Source organism: Polypterus senegalus, chromosome 9 (assembly GCF_016835505.1).
Source record: "Polypterus senegalus isolate Bchr_013 chromosome 9, ASM1683550v1, whole genome shotgun sequence".
Lineage (NCBI taxonomy): Eukaryota > Metazoa > Chordata > Cladistia > Polypteriformes > Polypteridae > Polypterus > Polypterus senegalus.
The window spans coordinates 28,544,597-28,568,457 of NC_053162.1; the positions used below are offsets into that span (position 1 = coordinate 28,544,597).

General features: G+C 37.0%; 1 protein-coding gene across 5 annotated transcripts in view; it reads right to left on the reverse strand.

Annotated features, from left to right (window-relative positions):
• Nucleotides 1–14,557: 14,557 nt before the first annotated feature.
• The window catches only part of rc3h2 (ring finger and CCCH-type domains 2), an 86,425-nt gene continuing 77,121 nt past the window's right edge, over nucleotides 14,558–23,861 (reverse strand). For 4 of the 5 annotated variants that reach the window (XM_039762795.1, XM_039762791.1, XM_039762793.1 and 1 more), the window contains 2 exons: nucleotides 23,707–23,837; nucleotides 14,558–14,868 (listed from right to left, as the gene is read on the reverse strand). In XM_039762795.1, coding sequence (XP_039618729.1) covers nucleotides 14,682–14,868; nucleotides 23,707–23,837 — 318 coding nt within the window. In that variant the 3' untranslated portion in view covers nucleotides 14,558–14,681. The remainder of the gene's footprint in view (nucleotides 14,869–23,706; nucleotides 23,838–23,861) is intronic. The other variant, XM_039762794.1, reaches the window with a different exon arrangement.

The following is a 23,861-nucleotide window of genomic DNA, read 5'->3' on the forward strand; positions in this document are numbered from 1 at the left end:
CTTGGAATTGAAAGTGTGATTAAATGCGTTATTTTTTTTAACGCGTTATGGAGTACATGCATCGAAGCTTCTCAGCTGTGCTTGTGTTAAGAAAAGGAAACATTTTAAAAATAGCGTAACATGATTCTGCGTTAACCGCATATTTTTTCATACGTCCCAAACCAAGGAGATGCGAGGGTAAAATGAATCGGGAAGCGCGCGTACATACTCAGTGCATCCTCAGAGCAAGCCTTTACAATTGCACCACAGCGTGTGGCTGGTCTATTTGAGAGTATGTAGATCGGGATATATATATATATATATATATTCGCAGCGGAGAAGTAGTGTGTTAAAGAAGTTATGAAAAAGAAAAGGGTACATTTTAAAAATAACGTAACATGACTGTCAATATACAGTATTTGTTTTGTGAGTTTTACTGAGTGTTGCTGTCATCAAGGATTTGATTATCATTATTTCTTTCAATCAGGTTCATATTTGTAGGATGTGTTGTGTTCAAGTTACATTCCGTGTTTGTCAATCGTTGTAAAGATAAGAGGTTTCATTCATTGATTCCTTTCTTCCTGCATCAATAAACAGCTCGTCTTCCTCTTTATGTGAGACGTGACACACTGCATGCACAGGTTTTTTTTTACACTGTCTTCCTTTAGCGGGACATTGACTTTTTCCACCGTGTGCTTTGTTTCCGCAGTAGCTGCACTTACGAATATCCTTGTATGTATCACACTCTTCATATTTTTTTGCTGCCTTCTCAATTGTGTAATTCGTTTTTTGTTCAGCAAGCTTTGGAACTTTTGCTTTTTGTCTGTGCACTGCGTCAGTTCACGCGAGCCGCTTGGTGTTCTTGCATTGAAGGTTCCCAGCTGTGCTGGTGCCATCTCGTGTGATGTCCACGGCTGTATTTAATGTTAGCTAAGACCCGGCACTTAAAAGTTTCTCTCACAGTTTCGCTGAGTTTGTGCCAAACACCACCCTGACCATCTCATCTTCCTCTGCATAAGCACAGTCCTTCACCCGTGAATATTTAGCGGCAGTGTTTCTATTGGATTGCTGCTGACAGATGGCCTTATATGGGCAGGCAGTAAATTACAAACAACAGCGGCAGCCTGTCTATGAACTTAATTTAAACTTTAAGTTTACATCGTGCTTTGTTTCCGAAGTAGCAGCACTCATGAATATGGTAGTATATGTCACTTGCTCGCTTCTTATTGTTTCGCTGCCTTCTCAATTATATAATGCATGTCTTCTCCAGCGCTTTTTTGGAGCTCTTCCTGGTTTTCTACGTACTGAGTTGATAGTCCGTTCACGTGATTACGTGGGAGGCGTGATGATGTCACATGAAACTCCGCCCCCACGGCCATCCAGCTCAACTCCATTACAGTATATGGAGAAAAATAGCTTCCAGTTATGACCATTACGCGTAGAATTTCGAAATGAAACCTGCCCAACTTTTGTAAGTAAGCTGTAAGGAATGAGCCTGCCAAATTTCAGCCTTCTACCTACACGGGAAGATGGAGAATTGAGTGATGAGTCAGTGAAGGCTTTGCCTTTTATTAGTATAGATAGATAGATATGAAAGGCACTATATAATAGATAGATAGATAGATAGATAGATAGATAGATAGATAGATAGATAGATAGATATGAAAGGCACTATATAATAGATAGATAGATATGAAAGGCACTATATAATATATAGATAGATAGATAGATAGATAGATAGATAGATAGATAGATAGATAGATAGATAGAATTAAGAATCACTGCTTTTTTATTTTTTGCCTTTTCCATACTGTCCCAACTTTTTCTGATTTGGGGGTTGTATGAAATTATAAATTTCAGCTTGTCTTACAGTTTTTTTGGTTTAATATTGAATACTTGAATATTCATACTGTTATCCGTCCCATATTCCAGTTTAGTTAAAATCCTTGGAGGTCCATGTGCCCTTAAACCCTTAACACAACCTTAGTAATGGGCCTCCTAGTAGTTCACAGTCGAGCTGAAATCAGAGGTACGTGAGACAAAAGCAACAAAGACTCTTGAAAATATCAAAAATTATATCCTTTATTTTAAAAACAACGATTATTTTAGTGCAAAACCATAAATCCTTTAAAAATTGGGTGACATGCAAAACAAACTCAAACTTGTGTGCACATTGGGTGAGAAACAAAAAAAAAATAAACCCTTGAGGTGGTAAAACTGTGAAGCTATATACAACATAGCCACCTGAGGCACTCTAATGATGAAAACCTGCAAAAACAAATAAAATGTTTCTTCTTTAATCCACAAGAAAACCTTCTTTTATAACTGTAAACACAAACAAAAAATGCTATTCACAGTTCCTTGCAGATGTTGCCAGCAAAAACTCCCTGGGTTCTCTTGCTCTCCACTCTGTGCATCTTCTCTTTATCAGCAGTGCCACCAACTAAACGCCACAATACCTTAAAAGGCCTAAAGACGGACGGCTATCTAGTGGTGATGTGCAATAAACAGAACTAACTACTCTTCTGTACTTGTCTCGGTCTCTGAATGAATTTATGGTACAACAACATTAAAAAGAGCAAATCTTTTCAAGACATACACAGTGTGTGCAACGTTTTACTTTGCCTTCCATGACAGTCCGGACCTATTACCTTAACTTCACTTAAATGTCTGATGTCTTTGGGAAACAGCCTATCAGGAAACTGTTTCAGCAAAACAGTTATGATGACAAGTAGCCAATGACCAACTTGGTAGATGACACCAAGCGCCTCCCATTGATCAGTTTACTCTGACGGAGTGACTATGACTGTGGCAGTACTACACTGACTGACTGAATGAACCAGTATGCCCCCTACTGATCTGGAGAACCACTGCAGGCAAGAAACTGGCAGTATAGTACACTAAACTAGTTCACCGAAAGAATCAGATTGTGTACTGAACTGCAGACAAGAGACTCGCAGTACATTGAATCACAGTTCAGTACTCTGATGATATATCTATTGCAGATTGCATCAGAAAGTTTTATCATGATGTGTGCACTATTCTAAGGTTTTAATTGTATGATTTTTTTATATCCATCCATCCATCATTTAGCCCGCTATATCCTAACTACAGGGCCACGGGAGTCTGCTGGAGCCAATCCCAGCCAACACAGGGGACAAGGCAGGAAACAAACCCTGCATGTCTTTGAACTGTAGGAGGAAACCAGAGTACCCGAAGGAAACCCACCCAGACACGGGGAGAACATGTAAACTCGCAGTACAGAGACCTGGGAAGCGAGCCTGGGTCTCTGTAATGCAAGGAAGCATCGCTACCACTGCACCACTGTGCCGGCCATTTTTTTTTTTTATATTTATTTTCAAAATTGAATGAAAAGGATTATTAATTATTATTATTATTATCTCTCTATTATATTAAAAAAAATTTCCATCATGTCTACGTTTTTCAGCCTTGACCACTCACTCCCCTCCACACCATACGCCCGCCCTCCCAGACGTTACTCCTGCTGCGCACATCCACTCTCAGTCCCACCCTGTGACACTCTCTGTGCTAACTTGCCCTTCAATGCAGTCAGTTATAATGGCAATGTAGAAAAGAAAATTATAATTCAAGAACGTCAAATTTTAGATCACGATAGAAAAACCATCGGCAAGAGAGGATAATGAACGTTGAAAAAAAATGAACAAAATATTAACAATCAAGAACAAAGAGGAACGTGCAATAAACGACAAAGAGAAAAATATCCTGAACAAAATGAGAACAGGATAACAAAAAAGCAACATTTATAGAACGTTAAGTTAGAGGATAAAGTAATTAATAATGCTGTTTTTGATTATTTTTAATGTTTTTAATTACATTTTTTATTTAATTATGTTTTATTTTTTACTACATTTTATTAATCATTGGTATTTAAAATAGAGAGTTGCAGTGAAATACTCTACTCTCTATAATAACTAAGGACCAAGCTGTCTTACTCATAGACATATATAGATAGATGCCGCATTCACTGTGTTGCCCAGTTGACACGATACGTCAGTGCGTCCGTCACATTGCGAGTGGCAAAAGTGCCAAAGGTAGACGTGTAAACCGGGTTTTCTGATGAAAAAACAATAACGTTTTTAACAGTATCGTGTACATACAACAGATTTTGGGGAATCGTTTACATGCAATTATTTACTGTATATCCATTTATACACTAATAATGGCAATTATTAAATAATAATAATTATTATTATTAAATAATTCCTCCCACATAAGTAACATTTCTCAGACTGCCTTCTTCCATCTCCGAAGAACTTCTAGACTTTGTCTTGTTCTTACACAACATAGTACTGAAGTATCGGTTAATGCCCGAGTCACCTCACGTATAGATTATTGTAATGCTATTCTATCTGGCATCCCACAAAAACGTATCCATCGCTTACAACTTCTTCAAAATTCTGCTGCCAGGATAATAACCTGCCATTCTAAATCCACTGAACATACTACACCTATTCTCTCTCAACTTCACTAGCTCCCTGTTAACTACAGAATACAATACTAAGTACCGCTCTGAACATTTAAAGCTCTCCACAACCTCACTGATCTCCTCCAGACTGACACTCCTCTCGCTCACTCAGATCCTCATCTGCAGCTCGACTTTCTGTACCGCACGTCAGACTCAGTGCTATGGCAGTTCGAGCGTCTCTCATTGTGCTCCTCAACTCGGGAATTCTCTTCCCTCTCATATTCGTCAGCTCAATTCAATAACACATTTTAAAACTACCCTCAAAACTTATCTTTATAAACTGGCATACCAATGGTGAATTTTGCACTGTTACTGCCAGTTTTCTTTGTTTGCTAATTATTGCTTTTCGATTTATCATTCTCTTGTTTTAATTTTACTAATGTTGTTTAATTTTATTGTAAGGTGGCCTTGAGTGCTAAGATTATAAAACGGGATTTTCTAATGGCCAAATATAACCAAAAAAATTGTTCAGCCTTACCTATGAAATGTAATCCCCCAGGATGTGGTTTGGAGCACACAGCGGTTTGCACAATCCCAAGCAGCACATTATTCATTACTTCACTCCACAGCAGTGCCACTTGCAATATGGTGGCGACGTTGACGTACGATGCTGCTGGTCATGCGGCGTCTAGTAAGTCTATGTCTATGGTCTTATTTCCGCGCCCTGCACACTCATCTGCATACCACACCACTCTCTCTAATGGCGGCTGAGCCACATGATAGCGGCCGACCAGCACTCGCCCCCAGAGGATGGCCAATGAAGCGAGTAAGGGGTGGAGCTCACTAGTTATTACTATTATGTGTGAATTACTTATTTAGTTGCTTGCTTTTTTTATTCTTTATATCGTTTGGTGGTTAAAGTTTTTCCACTGTTATATTTTCACGTACAAACGAGATAAGGGCTATCCGGAATATTTTCCATTGTGTGGTTCAGAGCTTCCATACTATTGTGTTTATTTTACTGCCCCTTTGTAAGACACTTTGGCTCAACATCTGCTGTTTTAAATGTGCTTTTATAAATAAATTTGACTTGACTTGAACAAGGCTGATGCTGAGCCAGCCCCTGCTCCATCTGAGAAAGGGATGGAGTGGTACATTCCCCATCATGGTGTGTACCAACCCAAAGAAACCAGATAAGCTGCGGGTTGTGTTCGATTGCCTGGCAAAGTTCCAGGGGGTATCTCTCAATGCCACTTTCTGAAAGGCTCAGACACGATCAGTTCTCTACACAACAACATTTATTTATATAGCACATTTTCATACAAAAAAAATGTAGCTCAAAGTGCTTTACAAAATGAAGAATAGAAAAATAGAAGACACAATAAAAAATAAAAATAAGTCAACATTAATTAATATATAATAAGTAAGGTCCAATGGCCAGGGTGGACACAACAAACAAAAAAAAAAACTCCAGAGGCTGGAGAAAAAAAATAAAATCTGTAGGGATTCCAGACCAAGTGACCGCCCAGTCCCCTCTGGGCATTCTACCTAACATAAGTCAAACAGTCCTCTTTGGATTTAGGGTTCTCATGGAAGGACTTGATGATGATGATGGTCACGTAGACTTCTGGCTTTCAGTCCACCATTGTTGGAGCATCATGATGCTTTGAGTAGGTGGTGGTGGGGCAGGCCGCCACCACAAAGAAACCAGAAAATGAAACGGAAGAGAGAGTTGGGGTCAGTACGGATTTTGGAGCCACCATGAATAGTTATTATGATGAATTGAACATACAGAGTATCAGGATTAAGTTAAAGTGAAGTTATGAGAAGGCCATGTTAAAGTAATGTGTTTTCAGCAGTGTTTTAAAGTGCTCCACTGTATCAGCCTGGCGAATTCCTATTGGAAGGCTATTCCAGATTTTGGGTGCATAACAGCAGAAGGCCACCTCACCACTTCTTTTAAGTTTTGTTCTTGGAATTCTAAGGAGACACTCATTTGAAGATCTAAGGTTACAATTTGGAATATAAGGTGTCAGACATTCCGATATATAAGATGGAGCAGATTATTTAAGGCTTTATAAACCATAAGCAGTATTTTAAAGTCAATCCTGAATGACAGGCAACCAGTGTAGTGGGAGTTCTTTATCGCTTCAGAGAGGAAGCCATAGTTGTGACCCGTGACACTGAAAGAATGTTCAAAGAGGTCGTCTTCTCTCCTGATTTATATAATTGTCTGAAGTTACTATGGTGGGAAGGAGGAGATTTCGAAAGAGAACCTCAAGAATATAGGATGGCAGTTCACCTGTTTGGTGCAGCCTCAACCCTTGGGTGTGCGTATTTTGCATGGCAACACAGTTGTAACTATCAATTGGTGTCAGCATTCAGTCAGACAGGTTGACTAGTGTTTTATCTGCTAAAGAAGCCAGGAAACTGATTGCTGAAACTCAGGAATTGTGTAAAAAAGAGGAGGTCTACACCTTCGTAAGTTTAACTCAAATGCGAAACAAGTTCTCGACGGTGTAGCTACCTCTGTTAATCTTAATCTGTATACAGCAGCAGGATGCATACTGGGTATTCAATGCTTAATAGAAAGTGATACCTTCAAGGCGGATGTTAATTTCAAAGATGCCGCGGTATTCTATCCATCATTGTCTATCTGTACCATCCACTCGGGTTTGTTGCTCCATTCACTCTAAGCAGAAAGCACATCCTACAGGAGCTATTCTGTAGAGGCGTTGGATGGGATGATCTGCTCCTTGAGGATCAACACCCACGGTAGGCAGCATGGTCTCCAAAGTCTGAAGGAAGACAAAGCATTGAGATGTTATCACCCACAAAACTGGCAACATTATCAGAACAGAAGTGTACCACTTCTCAGATGCTAGCAGTGATTGGATATGGTGCATGTTCTTACCTGAGATAGAAGAATGAAAACAGTGAACTTCACTGCAGCCTAGTGATGGCTAAGGCAAGAGTCAGCTGCACCTACAAAAATTACAAGCATTTCAACACTCAAAGGTGCTTCATCGGTCTTAGGTTAGCGGTTTGTCAACTCCATTGTGACTAGGGGGTCTATCTTTGTGGGTACCAAAAAAGAATTCAGAGAGACACTCAAGAGGTTTTCCTAGCTGAGAAACAGTGGGAGTTTGTCTTCGATGCTCTCTCACCAAGGCATGCTGGTGGTGTTTGGGAACATCACATTTGTACTGCTCAAAGCACACTAAATGCCACATTTGCTCAGTGTCCAAGAAGACTTGATGACACCTCCTTTAGAACTTTCTTCTGTGAAGCAGTGGCTATTGTCAACTGCTGTCTCTTAACAGTAGATGGAATCAATGATCCCAAGTCACTGGAACCACTGACGCCAAATCACTTGATCTTGATGAAGTCTAAAGTTGCTCTTTCACCTCCTGGGCAATTTTTAAAGGAAGACGTGTATGTGACGAAAAGGTGATGCAGAGTCCAACATCTGATTGAACAGTTCTGGAGTACCGCTGGGAAAAAAAAGAATACCTCTTGAACCTTTCCACGCGTCAGAAGACAGGCAGAACGTCAAGTTGAATGACAAAATCATTATCAAGTAAGTAAATAATGCTAAGAAATCAGTGGCACCAAGGATGTGTGGTTGAAAGCGTGGAAGAGAACAATGGCATAGTTTGTCGAATCAAAGTTCAAGTAGGCAAGTGGAACCCAACTAAGACACAGGATCACCCACCCAAACTTTCAATAACTGAACGATCCATCCAGAAGTTGGTACTTCTTCTTGAACGTGACTGTTATACATCAGACATATTGTTTCGTGTTACACTTTGTAAAGAACAGAATAAAATGGCTGCATTCCATGTCTCCATATCTTCATTTTGTGACTTTAAAGTAGTCTCTTAGTGTTATATACAGTAGTGGCCAGTAAAAGACACATGCAAGTCCACTTGGGAGTTTGTAAAAAAAGGTACCTAAGGGACTCTGTGAGAAACAAGATCCTCTGATCTGATGAAGCCAAAATTGTTTTGGTTCAATTTTAAGCATCAGTATCTGCAGGGAAACCAGACACCAGTAATCATCTGTGCAACACCTTTGAGATGATAAAGCATGGTGGTGGTAGCATCATGCTGTGAGGTTTCTCTTCAGCCTGCCAGACTATTAGGCTAGACAGGATTAAGGGAAAACTGAATGGAACAATGTCCAGAAATATCCTTAATGACAACCTGCTCCAGGACACTCTGGACATCAGACTGGGCCAAAGGTTCACCTTCCAACAGGACAATGGGCACAAAGTAAAGAACAACATACAAGAAAGAGGCTTAGGGACAACTCTGGGAATGTTCCTGAGTGGCCCAGCCAAAGCCCAGACTTGAACAATATTGAACATTTCTGGAAAGACCCGAAAACTGCTGTCCACTGAGGGTCTCCACCCAACCTGTGAGAGCTTGGGAAAAATGGAAGTAAAAACAAAAAACACAATCCATGTGTGTGAAACCCAAGAACACTCCAGATTGCAATGTCTGCCAAAAGGGTTTCAGCTAAGGATCCTAAGTTTTGTAGTATCAGTGGGGTATTTCGTTTTTTAAATCCTGTTTTTGCTTTGTAGTTCTGGGGTATTTAGTTTTGTTTGATGTTGGAAAAAATTAATGTAAATGCTTTCAGCACAAGGCTGCAACCTAAAAGAATGTGTGAAAAGTTAAGGAGTCTGAACCCTTTTTGGAGGCACTGCCATCTCTCGATGCTACCTTCTGTATTCCAAAGACATGTCACTAACCTGACTGGTAAATTTTAATTGGCATGGATGAAATGGAATGTGTGTGCACGAGTGTTCCTATGACGCAAGACTGTTTTTTGCCATGAGTCTGGTGGTCCCCTCCAAGGAAGGCATCGACCTTCAACATTCTAGTAGAAAAATGGACAGATGAAATGAAATATCGCTTTTAAATCATAGTGTTCCTTCCTGATGCTGTCTACTTCTTTCTCATCAGTTAACTTTACAACATGCCTTATCATCTTAACTTCTCAATTCAAGACACTTTTTCCCACATTGTGTAAATGTCTGTAGATTTTGTTATTTATTTCAATGCTTACTATAGTACTTCAGTTGTATTTCAATATATTGTGCTTGTAAGTTAAATCTAAAACGTACGTTAGATCATGTGAGCTCTACTTGTTGACTATGTCAGAACTGCAGACTGCGGTTGACGGTCTTGTCACCAGATCACTTCAAATTACACTACTGAAAATGGAGGAATGTGTCTCATTTAGCAGCTGCATGCCAACCTCCTCCCAGCAGTTGTGCTAGTCTCTTTCTGTGACAGATAACAGCAGCCTTGCAGAGCTGGCACGGCACAAAGCGTTAACAGGTACAGCGAGTTTAACGTGCAATCTTTGCCCTTTCTCCCCATTCTGGTGTGGTACGTGAAACACGAAACATCAGATGAATGAGCTTCTCTTCTGTTTGAGAGGTCCAAAAACAACTGTGTTCCAAGATTTTCTCGACGCAGCAATATACGCATTGTATTTCCGCACGAGATTTCATTGGTTGGCAGCTTTCACGCACACAAAGCCGACCCCAATACTAAAGACAAAAGATCAAACCTGTTTGATCTTGTCAGAGTGAATAGCTGGACATGTCAGACTAGACGACGGCTACTTAATGGGAACATACCACTGACTGCCTTCAACTCCCCAAGATGATGTAAATGAAGAGGAAGACTTAAAATCACTGGACACGTCATCTAATGACATGGCCTTAACACGTATGAGCCCCTTCACCTCCTGTTTTGTGAGCTGCAGGAGTGGATGACTGACACCAGAAATTCTTTTGTAAAGGAGTAAGCTTTATTAGATGCCTTAGTAAAAAATTAAAAATACAAAGCTTCACACCAAAAAGGTCTTGAATATTTGTTTATTTTACGCATGCAAATACATTTTCAGATACTGCAATCTTTCCCACCAGCCATCTTTTGAACACTGAAATCCAGGTTATCCTAATCTGGTGAATAGCTCAAGAGCACAGATCAGTACGTACTTCAGTGCTACAGCAAACATTTAACACAAAGAAGAAAATTCTTTGTCATTACAGATCTCCAAAAAAAGAAGAAGAAGAAAAAAAAAGGATATAAAAGAAAAAAAAAAAAAAAAACCAAACAAACCAAGACCGACTCAATTGTTCAGCTTTCCAAATCATACAACAATACGGGAAACTACAACTTGCAAGTTTAAAATAAAGACGAGGAATAGAAATTATTCCTATAAATGTTCCCCATTTTTGTTACTTTTTCTTAAAAAGAATTTAAATTATATATTTTGTTTTAAATATAGCTGAGTATATGTCATAAAAATGAGCATTAAATCCATCTTATCGATGGTGCCAGCTTTATACATGACGGATGTGTACCATCTTTTATTTCATTTACATTTCAATCGAACAATAGATTTGCAAAGAAAATGTCTAATACAGACGTAAAAAGTATTCACACTCGAGCTCCACAATCGGTTGTACAATTGACAAACAAGTTTCTTTTCCCATCATTGTCCAGCTAAGCAAATTTTTAAAATTCAAACAATACAAAAGAAGACTTTTTTCATCTCCAGGGAAAAGAATACGCGATAAAACAGTAGAAATGCAGACAGCAAATGCTGCAAGCTAACCACAATACTTCAAGTGGCCGTATATTGGACATGTGCAGTACAAAATGAAAGCCACAAGTGTTGTATCACAACTACGATATAATGTACTTGTTTGCCCAGCGAAGGAACTGCATGCATTTCCATGCCTTGCATTAACTGAGGCCTTTACTGGATGGGTTTATGGGATGTGTGCAATTGACTTGTAAAGCAGTACTGCACCATCTTATAGAACTTTTTATTTTAAAAAAGAAGAGGATTTATTTTTGTACCTGACAACCTGTAACGTGAGGAATGATTTGTTCAAGTTACACTGTGAAGAAATCAAGATTAGCTAATGGAACCAGAGGCAGCCTGGTCTACCAACACACGCACAGTAAGGCTGACAGGTACAAAACCAACAGATATGCGCGCAAATACTCTCAAAAGAACCCAGTATACAAAAAAGTTATCCTAGATCCCTCCAGCACAGCAAAAAATGCATTAAGATGCCAGAAATACAAGATTACTTTGTGTAAGAAATATTCTCCTTTGGCAGAAGCCGAAGATCTCCTCAGTAGCTTCGCGGCACGCTTGATGTTTTTTTGTTGCTTTCCCTGAGGGGCTACAGTGACAGTGCCTCAACATGCTGTACCATTCTATGATTCAAAGCATAGACAAAAGGAAAAAAAATAGATATTCATATTACAATCACGAGTTTGTATCAACTTGATAGATCTCAGAATTGAAGTAAATTATTCCACTAATTTCATTCTAAAGAAAATAGAGGCACACGTTACATAACAAGTTCAAACAGTAGACAGCAACAAACATATAAGAAAGAAACTTTTTGTACAAAATATTTTGTATAAAACATAGTAAACTTGACTGGACTCTATTGTTTTATTAGATGCCAAATGTACCCCGCAACACCTAGTCACAAACATTTTTTTTTTGTTAATGTACTGTATTGCTATTAAGCAACTTTACGGATCACCCTGACAAAAATGGCACTTTTTCTAAATATTGCAATCTGAATAATATACCATGAAGAAGAAAAAAAAAAATCAGACAACACAATACAAATAAGAAAAACACAAAATTAGGACAGCTCTGTGGCTCATTAGGTAGTGTCAGCTTTAATCCCTGGCCATTTCTAAAATTAAATTGAAAGGCCTGGCCAGGACACTACTGAGGGTGGAGAGGATGGAGAAACTACACGTGGCAAAAAGTTCCCAGGCCCCTTAGTGCGATCTGCAAAAACTGACATGGGCATGGAGCAGTAAAATTTTCAAAACTTTGTTTGAATACGTTCAAGAGCAAATATAATTCTAGGTTATCCATTAACTTAGTTAATATGGACTATAAAGATATATCAAAAACACATACCGTATATCATTTTCAAGAGGTTTATCAAGTTGATGCACACAAAATTATGCATAATTATGATCCTGTTATAAACAGGACTGTTGTCCTTTTATGCTCAACGCCTTCACATTAAGCAATTATACATTTTTCAATTCTTTTATGCAGAATATAATTGCCCTCAGGTGAAAACTTGCTACCTACAACTGAGTGAACAAAACTAAAGACAAAAAAAAAAAATCTACAACTCACAAATTATAAAACTGAACAAACTTTATGATCAGTAACAGGATCTTGTATACATATGTGTATATGTGTGTGTATATATATATATATATATATATATATATATATATATATATATATATATATATATATATACATATACACACACACACACACATATATACATACACACACACACACACACAAACACACACACACAGATTAACTAGCAGGAAGACCCTTGCAAAAAAACCTAGTGAAAGAGAATCAATGGAAGTTTAAAACAAACGGTACAATATTTGCAATAATCAACTTCACAGAAGTTATTAAAATTTGAAAAATGAAAATAAATAAAACATATACAAAACCCAACCCTTCAAGAAATTAAAAGGTCAATCAAACCTGCAGATCAGCAAGAAAACTAACATCGATACAATACTGGATTTCAAATCAATGAATTAAAGAATTACATTAAACATTAAAATGCAGCCCAGGAAGCACCACAAGCACTTATACTGCACGGCTATGACGTAAAAGGTCATTTATGCAGAGAAGAAGTTTTATAAGCCCAGTGATTCAGGGCAGGGGGAGGTTAGGCGGCAAGGCCATGTTAAACAGCTCTTGTCAGAAGCTGACTGCAAAGAGCAATCCAGTATGTGGTCATTGGACAGAATGACCTTCTGCAAGTCTTGTCGTTTACCAGTGCTGACTCTATGGGGTGAACCACAAATGTTCACATCACTGGGGCACTAGACATATTTTCAAGTATTTGGGAATTGGAGTGTTTTGATCCTTAAATGTTAGTCAAAACATTTAGTGGTGTAAAAAGAAAACAGACATGAAGCTGCAAATTGAACCTGTCAGGAAGAAGTGATTTCTTTACGGTAAGTAACATTATTTGCAAAAAACAACAAGGCTAACCCATATGTAAAAATGATCTACCAGCATAAATCACAGTAAACGTTCAATGGGTTCCTCCTGCATGATACAGTAAATATGAAGCTTTCAGCAGAATTGACAGTCGTATGTTTTTTGCAGCACTGTTAATACTTAGCCAATACAGTACACACAGGCATGTAAATAATTTCATTCACAAATTATTTAGAGGCCCTAAATCAGACAAATAAAACGATCAGCATGTTGAATCAGTGCAAATTGAAAATTAGGGAGCTTTACAATACAGCTTGTACAAAGTAGACAACAGTGGGGTACACTATTATATTCTTTTAAAGGTCTGAACCTTTTCTCTATTCCTCTGTACAAAATATAACATCAGATAAGTACATTATTTATATGCTCCAAACAAATATTATTTAAAATTACAATGTACATGGGTGGTCTTTTTTGTTCCATGTTGTCATTTCACAACATTAACTTTTAAATTATATGTACACATAAAGTACATTTTTCTATTAACACAGTATAGTCCTGCAAAGTGAAGCTCTTTACTCACAGATATACAATGCAAGCATTTACCTTTCAACAACAAAGCAAGGAAATATTAATAAAATGTGCAAAGGTGCCATCAAAAACCAAACCAATGGTGTTAAATATTGACATGAGAAAAATAAAGCTTGCATAAAACATGAAAATAAAGCTTTATTACTTTCACTAAATACTTCACTTTGGGGTCCTGCTAGTTTACTAACAGTTTAATTTGTCATTCCTTTTTCAAACATGGCACAGTCACTGCACCATAAAGCTGCTCTTAGACACAGATTAAAAGAGCACTTCGACTGCTAGCATAATGGAAAATTAATGTCTTTTTCCAGGGGAAAAAAAAGGATTTTTTTTTTTTGATCAGAATATCAAAAAAATAAATAAATAAAAATAAAAAGAACCCTAATTTATTTCTTTGTAAAAATTGTTTTCATTTTATATGCATGTGACTGCAAGTATTATACACACATACAGACCCACACATATGGTGAGTGTGTGTATATGCGTCCAGACACACACATGCATGCACACACTCGCACACACACACACACACACACACACACACACACACACACACATAAAGAGCACACTGTGAATGCTGTCTGTCAGCTGACACTTATAGCCAAAACTTTTAACTTCTGTTCAGAAGGTTCTCCCCATTGGATATGCATTGCGATGGATCCTCTGGGTTCCCAAGTGCTGCTGATTTCGCCACCAAATGGCTGATCATAACTGAAGAAGCTGAGTTCACTCCATTTGTAGAAGTTGCAGTCTTGTGGACGCATGAACTGTTGACCAGGCTCACTTTTTTTTTTTTACTGAAAAAATAAAAATGGTCACAAAGATGTTAATCTGCAAATTAGATGTACAATCAAATATGACATTAATTACAAATATTTAAAGTACTATACACTGCTTATATGCTTTCTTAGAGATAAAAGCTTAACATTAAAACTATTCAAACTCTTATCAAAACCTGAACACTTTATTCAGCAAAAAAGTGTACTGCATTTAAATAAAGGTTAAAATTTTATACAATTTAAAAAAGCATTATTTTCACTTCATATACAGTATATATTAAGCTTCCATAATAGATTTTTAAAATTGGTGGTAAGCACCTAATCTGAGGCTGTAAGTTACCTTTCAAACTAGTAATTTTGGCTTAATAGTTCAATCGACTACCTTTTTTCTCTGTAACAACTCTGATAAATGTTAGTGAAAACTGAACTGAACAGGAATGGCTTAAAAACAATGATAATATTTTGTCATGGTCTAGATATCAATCCAATTGAGAATTTGTGGCTGGACTTAAAAAAGGCTGTTTACTCATGATCAACGTGCAATCTGATACAGACTGAGCAGTTTTGCAAAGAAGAATGAGAAAAAAAATGCCAGTGTCCAGAAGTGCAGAGCTGTGCACACAGAACCAAGACTGCAGTTGCTGCTAAAAGTGCATATAGGGATGTCATGGTGCCAGAATTATTACATTCAATACCAGTACCAGTGAAATTTTACTGTACTCAATACCTTACGATACCAGGGCAAAAATAGAACTCCCATTCAAAGGTACTGAAGTGAACAGTATTGTCTAATTTTTCTAGAATTGTAAAAATTGTATAGTAGTTCCCAAGTATCATTTAAGTAAACTAGTATTGACATTCATACATATCAAAAAAACAATGCAAGGCTTAATTTTAATTTATGTCAGATATGGGGACCTTCCCCTTGTAACAACCAATGGGGTTTATAATCATGGAGGATTTTAGCTTAGGGTTTATAAAGAATGACATAATCATGAACTACCTGATTTATCTCAGCATGTGTACATTGTACAATTGTCTCTGACATTTTCTGTTTAGTAATTGAAAGCTGCTGCTTAAATTCCATAGCAAATATAAAAATTCAAACATTATATACATACTTTTGAATTCGTGATAAACAAGATAATTAAGGATATTTGCATTTAAACCAACTCTTCTAGTGACATTAATTCATATTTCAAATCTCAGAAACTCAAGGCGTTTTCATTTTCAAAATGTATCTCTCCTTTTCGTTCTTTTCTTTTTTATTTAAACATTTGTCCCAACTATAAAGCTTCCTGAGTGAAATCAAATTTGTTAGTTTTACTTAACGGCCATTGTATTGCCATTTTCAAGGTTTATTACATGAGTAATCATACTTTGTGACTGCTTATGCGCCTGTACAAATCCAGAATTAGAAAATGAATTGGGCTGTCGTCACCTGTGCTCAATACATTTATAACTGTGAGAGAGCATTACACTCTTCAATGTACCATTCAAATATATGACGTGCTTTCATTTATGGGTTATACTAAAATGATAGTTTACCTTCAAAAGTCAAATGAATGACACAAATTCAGTGATTGTGGATTTGTATCTAGCAATGAAGTATGATGTTTTGATTGTCCTACCAACTATGTGTTTTGGCGATTAGAAGTCTCTGTTAACATAGTACCGTACATGTCGTACTGATAGATGGGGTTTGTCCTTTAAAGCACTGAAACACTAAATGTTATTTTAGTACTAGCAAATGAAATCATGTCATTGCTGCTGTAGGCAAGCCAAATAACCACTTTGTTTGAGGTTTGCTTCAATGTTTTGCCCTTTTAATTTTTTTAAACAAGTATGATTCCTACACTCATGTGCTGAACGTTTCTTCAGCAAACACAAAAGCATTTCCACACATGACTTCTGCTGTTTTTCTTTTCAACATGTGCGGATGCAGTGTTGTTTCATCAACACTGTGAGATATTATTTATATGGAGGTTCACTCACATATTTCTCATGTATTATTGTGCCTTCCAGAGTAGTTTTCCTACTTGCAGTGCAGTATCATTGATACTGTAAAAAAAAGCTGGTATCGTTACATTTCTGGAACATTAGTGCCAAATTAGTACCAAAATATCCATTCTTGCGACTTCGCTAGGTGCACCTACTAAATACTGACTTGAAGTGGGAAAACATTTCTGAGATCAATTATTTAGGGTTTGATATTTATAATCTGTGGTGGGCTGGCGCCCTGCCTAGGGTTTGTTTCCTGCCTTGTGCCCTGTGTTGGCTGGGATTGGCTCCAGCAGACCCCCGTGACCCTGTAGTTAGGATATAGCGGGGTGGATAATGGATGGATGGATGGATATTTATAATTAATTCAGATCACTTTGCAGAAGTCTGTTTTCACTTTGACATTAAAGACTCTTTTTCTGTCGATCAGTACCAAAAAAGGCAACTAAATCCACTGTGATTTAAATTTTTCTAACAATAAAATGTCAACACTTCCAAGAGCTAAATATTTTTATAGGTACTATAAGCAGACAGGAAAAATGTGCTTCAATAAACGTGCGCAGAGAAGAAAACATGCAGGACATCAGATAAGATGGTTCTCTTAAATGTAATCTGACAGTGAGCGTTTAAGTGTTCTTCTTGGGCAGATGCTTCAGGAGGAATAGCACTCTTTTTCCTTCTCGTGCCTGCAGGTTCACTTGCAACCTGTTAAATGTGCCCCTTGAAAAGATGCTTTTTTAGTTTTGTGTTGTTTTTTAGCACTTCCAATTGTGCTGATTTGGTTTCCTTTTTATTTTTTTTTTTTTAACATTACGAGTCATTTCATCTAACGTAATCATCCAACTTATGTATTTCATTTAACTTTCATCCTTAAATACTGTCTCTTTTATTGAATGCAGACTGTCATCTGTGCCTCTTAAGTGCTTTCTCTTCTACAGATAATTGCACAATAAATAATTCTGCCTACTTCTTGAGCATAACAAGCATGGACGTATCCAGGTGTGCGGAAATCCAACGCCCGACTTGCCAGACACGGGTAAATTGACCGTCAGACAAGCGCGTATTTCTGGTTTCAGTTGTCCGCGGACAATTGCAATTTTCTGGAGAAAGAAGAATTATATGTGCTGTGCAGGGCACATTTTTACCACTACTTTCAAATTTTAAACATTTGGATATGTACTTAATGAGGAAACAGTCTACTTGGGCATGTTCTTCATGTCTCAAATTGGTCTTCAATATTGTTTACAAAATGACAGCTGATTTTTCAAAGGGGAAGCACTCTTATGGTCTTACATAAGAATTTTACCCTACGATTTACACGCTTGGAGATGCAGTCATTTTTTTTCATGGTGACATTCCGATGTAATCTGATTTTTTCATTATAATCGATAACTTTTATATATTATTTATAAAATTCATTGTTTCTACATAAAAATGCAGTCATTTTACTTAGAATGCAAATGTTTTCACCACATAACAAAGCTTGTTAGGCAGTTAATCTTTCCTGAAATCTGCGATTTCGTATAGGTTGTGATATATTGAGGAGTTAAGAAATTTATTGCGCGACATCAATTTTGATGAGCTGTCTATAGATCGTTTTTGATTAGAGAATTTTTCATATAAAATAAGTTGGTTTCGCTCTGTCAGTTTATTAAAATTTAAGAAGAAAACATTCAAACGGTTTCCAAATGTTATGAAATATCTATAAAAATCTTCACTTAGACACGATTATTCTTTCCCCAACAACATCGGTAATATTTACTTCTTTGGTAAATCAGTCCAGGAACCATGCAGTTCAGCTCAAGCAGAAATGAACAGCATTCAGTCCATGCTGTCTGAGATGGTAAAGATTCTTGGAGGAGAAGAAGTTGCGAGACAAAAGCTGAAGAACATGGCAGAAAATGAATCAGGACAGTGTTCTGTTATCCATCCCACTATATCCTAACTACAGGGTCACGTGGGTCCGCTGGAGCCAATCCCAGCCAACAAAGAGCGCAAGGCAGGAAACAAATCCCGGGAAGGGCGCCAGCCCACTGCAGAGCGCACACACACACACACACACCAAGCACACACTAGGGACACAATACACCTAACCTGCATGTCTTTGGACTGTGGGAATAAACCGGAGCGCCCGGAGGAAACCCACGCAGACACGGGGAGAACATGCAAACTCCACACAGGGAGGACCCGGGAAGCGAACCTGGGTCTGCTAACTGCGAAGCAGCGGCGCTACCCACTGCGCCACCCCATGTTCTGCTATGTAACTGTAACATGTGAAACAGAACTAGTGTAGCTATAATGAAGGCATCGTTTATTAGCGAGTTAAAATGATAAGGGAATCTTTTATATAATGTTCTAGAGCAAGGTGGCAAAATACTACTCCCTGAAAGAACTTTTTTCAGTTTTAAAATGGAAGGCAGTTTTGGTATCAATAAAAGAGATTAGAAAAAATAAACTAATTTTCATTTTTGTTATTTGTTTATGGGCAAGTAAATTTAACTGGAGGACAAGTAGATTTTCTAAGTTTACTTGTCTGTGGACAAGTAGAAAAAAATTTGATTTCCACACCCCTGGTATGGCAAGTAGTTTTAACATTTACTGCCTTCCTTTGAGTAGTGATAATATTGTGTAAGTCAGAATTACATTTTGAAAATATAATTTTTAATATAGAAAGAATTCAATTTTGAAATATGTACAATATATTATTACTAGTCACAATGACAATTACAGATATTTATAATGTACTTTGTAATCTACACAGCGGTCAGGCTTTTTCATTGACTTCTATGTAGTGTTTAACTGGAAATGTCTAATTATTTTTTGACTTGTTTAAATTTACAGTAAGGGCATTTAATATGTAAAATCCCTTTGTCTGTGTTGTTCCTGCCTTGTGCCCGATGATTGCTGGGATAGGCTCTTGCTGCACCATGACTTACTCCTGCATAAGCGGGTTAGGAAGATTAATGGATGTCTTTTTGTATTTGTGATGTTAGACATTACAGTTTTCCAAGTCACTTGACCTGCCTGTGCTCCAATCGGAAAGCCAAAAGAAATGTAACCAATCATATCATAAATGTTTTAAGTCGTCTTGAATAAAGGAGTCAGCCAAACAAGTAAATGTTAAGTTCTTTGTCAGATGCCAAGAACAAACCATTTAACTGTCAGTAAAATAAGAGCTGGAAGTTAAAGCTTCAAACACATTCTGCAAAAATTGCTCTGAAATGATAAATTCATTTTTTCATTCTTTCCTTTTTCTTGCAGTCAGTGCAGAATCTAGAGACTCCAGTTTCTTCTCAAAGTTCAAATACATTCATCTTGTTATTTAAATTTAGAAATGCTCTAATGTCTGTATATGTGATAGAGCCATTTGATGCAATGACATCCAATCTAGGACAGGATTCTATCTTGCAATAATATGCACTGCATTCCTGGTATAATTGCTAGGGAAAAGAAACAAAACAGTAGATAGTTTGATCTTTTTTATTTCAGTAATTATAATAAAAGAATACTTACTCAGAAGCTGCAAGTTATTTTTCTGAATTAATAGCATAATGCAACAAAGCCACGTCATTCAATTAGCAAATAATATGTACTTGTTGAAAAGACTGCAGAGTTATATTGAACTCTAGCAGAATGTATGAAGCTGTATTAGTATGCCTACAGGAGGAAAAGGTAGCACCCTCTTTGAAAAACAGAAGATGTTGTCTTTATTATGTGTGCTTTTTTGACGTAAATGTTTAATTGAGAAGTATTGTATTGTCTTCTTCTTGGAGTTATTTTAATTGTGTTTTTTTCATATTCCTATCTTTTCACATTCTACATACCAACTTATTCAATAAATATATGTTTTGAATTATTTGGACAAAATTAGGTGTTAGATTAATCAACAAAATAGTCGATTGATTAATCATATACAAAGTAATCACTTGAGGAAGCCCTACAAGGACTAGAATTTTTTTTTACTCTACCAGACCATTAGGCAATCAAAAACATTTTGTTGAATTTCTTTCCATCAAAATGTACGAGGTAAGAAACAAATCTCATTAGTAATCTATAAGAAAAAAATGTCATGGTACCCTTTGCCATAGACCAAAGATCTCCAAGTCCCCCTGGATTTGAGGACGTCTTTCATAGGCTTTGTTATCTTTATAGCTACTGTCTTAATACTTAGTGAACTTTAGGAGAGAAAATAGATTTCATATCAGTAGAATCTGCAGTTTCTTAAATTAAAAGAGAAATTCACCCTTTTTGATACGAGGTTATTGTACTAGTTACTCATGAGAAATCTAATGAGCTCACATTGAAATCACAAATCTGGCTGCACTAATCCCTTTAAATCTAGTGTTCAAAAATGAATCATATTTTCTGTTCTGTACATGCTTCAAAGAACAGTGATCCCTCGCTATATCGCGCTTCGACTTTCGCGGCTTCATTCCATCACGGATTTTAAATGTAAGCATATCTAAATATATATCACTGATTTCTGCGGACAATGGGTCTTTTAATTTATGGTACATGCTTCCTCAGTTTGTTTGCCCAGTTGATTTCATACAAGGGACGCTATTGGCCGATGGCTGAGAAGCTACCCAATCAGAGCATGTATTAAATAAAACTCCTCAATGATATACGATATGCTTCCCGCGCAGTGCTTCGCATACTTCAAAGCTCTAACAGCACGTATTGATTTTTGATTGTTTGCTTTTCTCTGTCTCTCTCACTCTCTCTGACATTCTCTGCTCCTGATGGAGGGGGTGTGAGCAAAGGGGCTGTTTGCTTAGAAGATACGGACGCTCCTCTAAAAAATGATGAAAGGCTACCTTCACATTGATCCCTTCATTGCGGCCACTTTATTGCAGTGCTTCGCATACATAAAAGCCCAACAGCCCTACTCATTTTTGATTGTTTACTTTTCTCTCTCTCTCTCTCTCTTTCTCTGACATTCTCTGCTACGCACAATCCTTTGAAGAGGAAGATATGTTTGCATTCTTTTAATTGTGAGAAAGAACTGTCAACTCTGTCTTGTCATGGAGCGCAGTTTAAACTTTTGACTAAAGGGTGTTATTTCATGTCTAGAGGGCTCTAATAATGTTAAAAAACATATTTAGAAGGTCGTAAACAGGTTTTTAATGCTCTAACTGCGAAAATATTAGATTTATAAATAAAGAATCCTACTTCATGGAAATTCATTTATCTGTCTGGAGCGGATTAACCGTGATACACAATGGTTTACTGTATAACAGTGTGGGTGAGTTTCTAAGGGCTTAAAATATATAAAAATAACCATACAAACATATGTTTTCTACTTTGCGGATTTTCACCTATCGCGGGGGGTTCTGGAACGCAACCCCCACGATCGAGGAGGGATTATTGTAATAACATATAAAATAGTGGCTTCTAATTAAGGCTGGTTTTCTGGAAGTGATGATGATATAACACTGGTGATAGGATGAAGCAGTTTAAGTGTGATCATATATGGATAATAAATATATGGAAAGCTTGCACTTGCAAGAAGTAAGATAATTATTTTTAAAATTGATTAAATTTAAATGCCTTTTGTTTTGGAAATGTAATGCTAAGGTGCAATGTACAGAACTGTTTATGGTATGGAAAACAATGTTAAGTAATTTCAAAAATAAATATTTTAATGGAAAAATGACATATAAATAAAATCCATGTAAGGAACATGTTATATAGCCATTTTATATTGTACTCCTTACTGAACACCAACTTAAAAAATCTGCATTACAATCTCAACTTTGTAATATTTCTTGACTGCTGATTTAACAACCCTGGTCAATAAACTGTCAACAGAGAGCATATAGGACAAGAAGCAAGCTTCTTTTCAAGTACCCACATACTTGCTGCCATCTTAGGGACCAGTAACACCTTTAAATCAAGGCTCCAGTGCAGAGGCTTTCAGGTTCAGTCCTGTGCATGTAGGTTTCCAATGTTCACTGCCACAGTAAACTGGCATTTCTTATTTTCTAACTATATTGTTAATTCTAATGTTACTGCAGAAATTACATACTGGTAATGCTAAATGATAAATAGTAAGTATGTATGTGCAGTTTAATATTATGTCTTGTGTTAAATGTTCAGGTTAATTTATTCTTTGCTTATAAACACAACTTATGAAATAGCTACTGCACTCTTGCATTCAGAGTTTGTTTGCACCTGTGTCCATTCCACTGGTCACAAACGGTCAGTATTTGGGTACAATTAAGAGAGCAAACTCCATAGAAAAAATTGAATCAAAGCTAAGAGAGCTAAGAATTGAAAATTATAGCAAAAAACAAGATTAATTCTTAGAAATGTTAATGTTAAAAAGATCAGGTAATTAAAGAATCAAATTAAAAGAAAAAAATGACTGATTATGATATTCATTGGGACAAAACCTGGCAGCCATGGGGACCCAAGACTGAACTTGAAAACCCTGCCATAATGTAAACCCAGTACATGGCTCCAGCATATCGTATTGCAGCTGCCTCGCACAATACAGAGCGTTAAAAAGTACCTTGTACCAGATTTCCACTCCTTAAGTCAGATTCTTGGAATTCTCAACCTAACTTATACTTCATGTGCTTCTTCTGCTATAGAAATTAGTTTCCTTTGAAGCCAAGAATGTGTTTTCCTTACATTACTAAATTAAGTAATGACTGAAAGAGATTAAAAGCATCCTGATGTGCAGCATGTTTAGAATAGTGTGAAAAGACATGCACTGCAAGGCAATCAGTGACATCCTATAAGGAAATAGTCCACCATTTCATACAGAGCTAAAAGTGGATCACTGCATCTTACTGCAGAAACAATTTAGAAAAATATTCAATTCAATTTGGGTTACATAAAAATGCTTACTTAGGGGCAATCTGCTTTAATAGACGATTCCCCAACTTATTGGTGGAAGATTTGTTGTTTTGCTTCATCTGGTCTCCATTCCCAGTTCCATTCGAGAGCTCATTTTTGCAAGTACTGACACAAAGAATCTCCTACAACAAGTACAAAGGATAGGA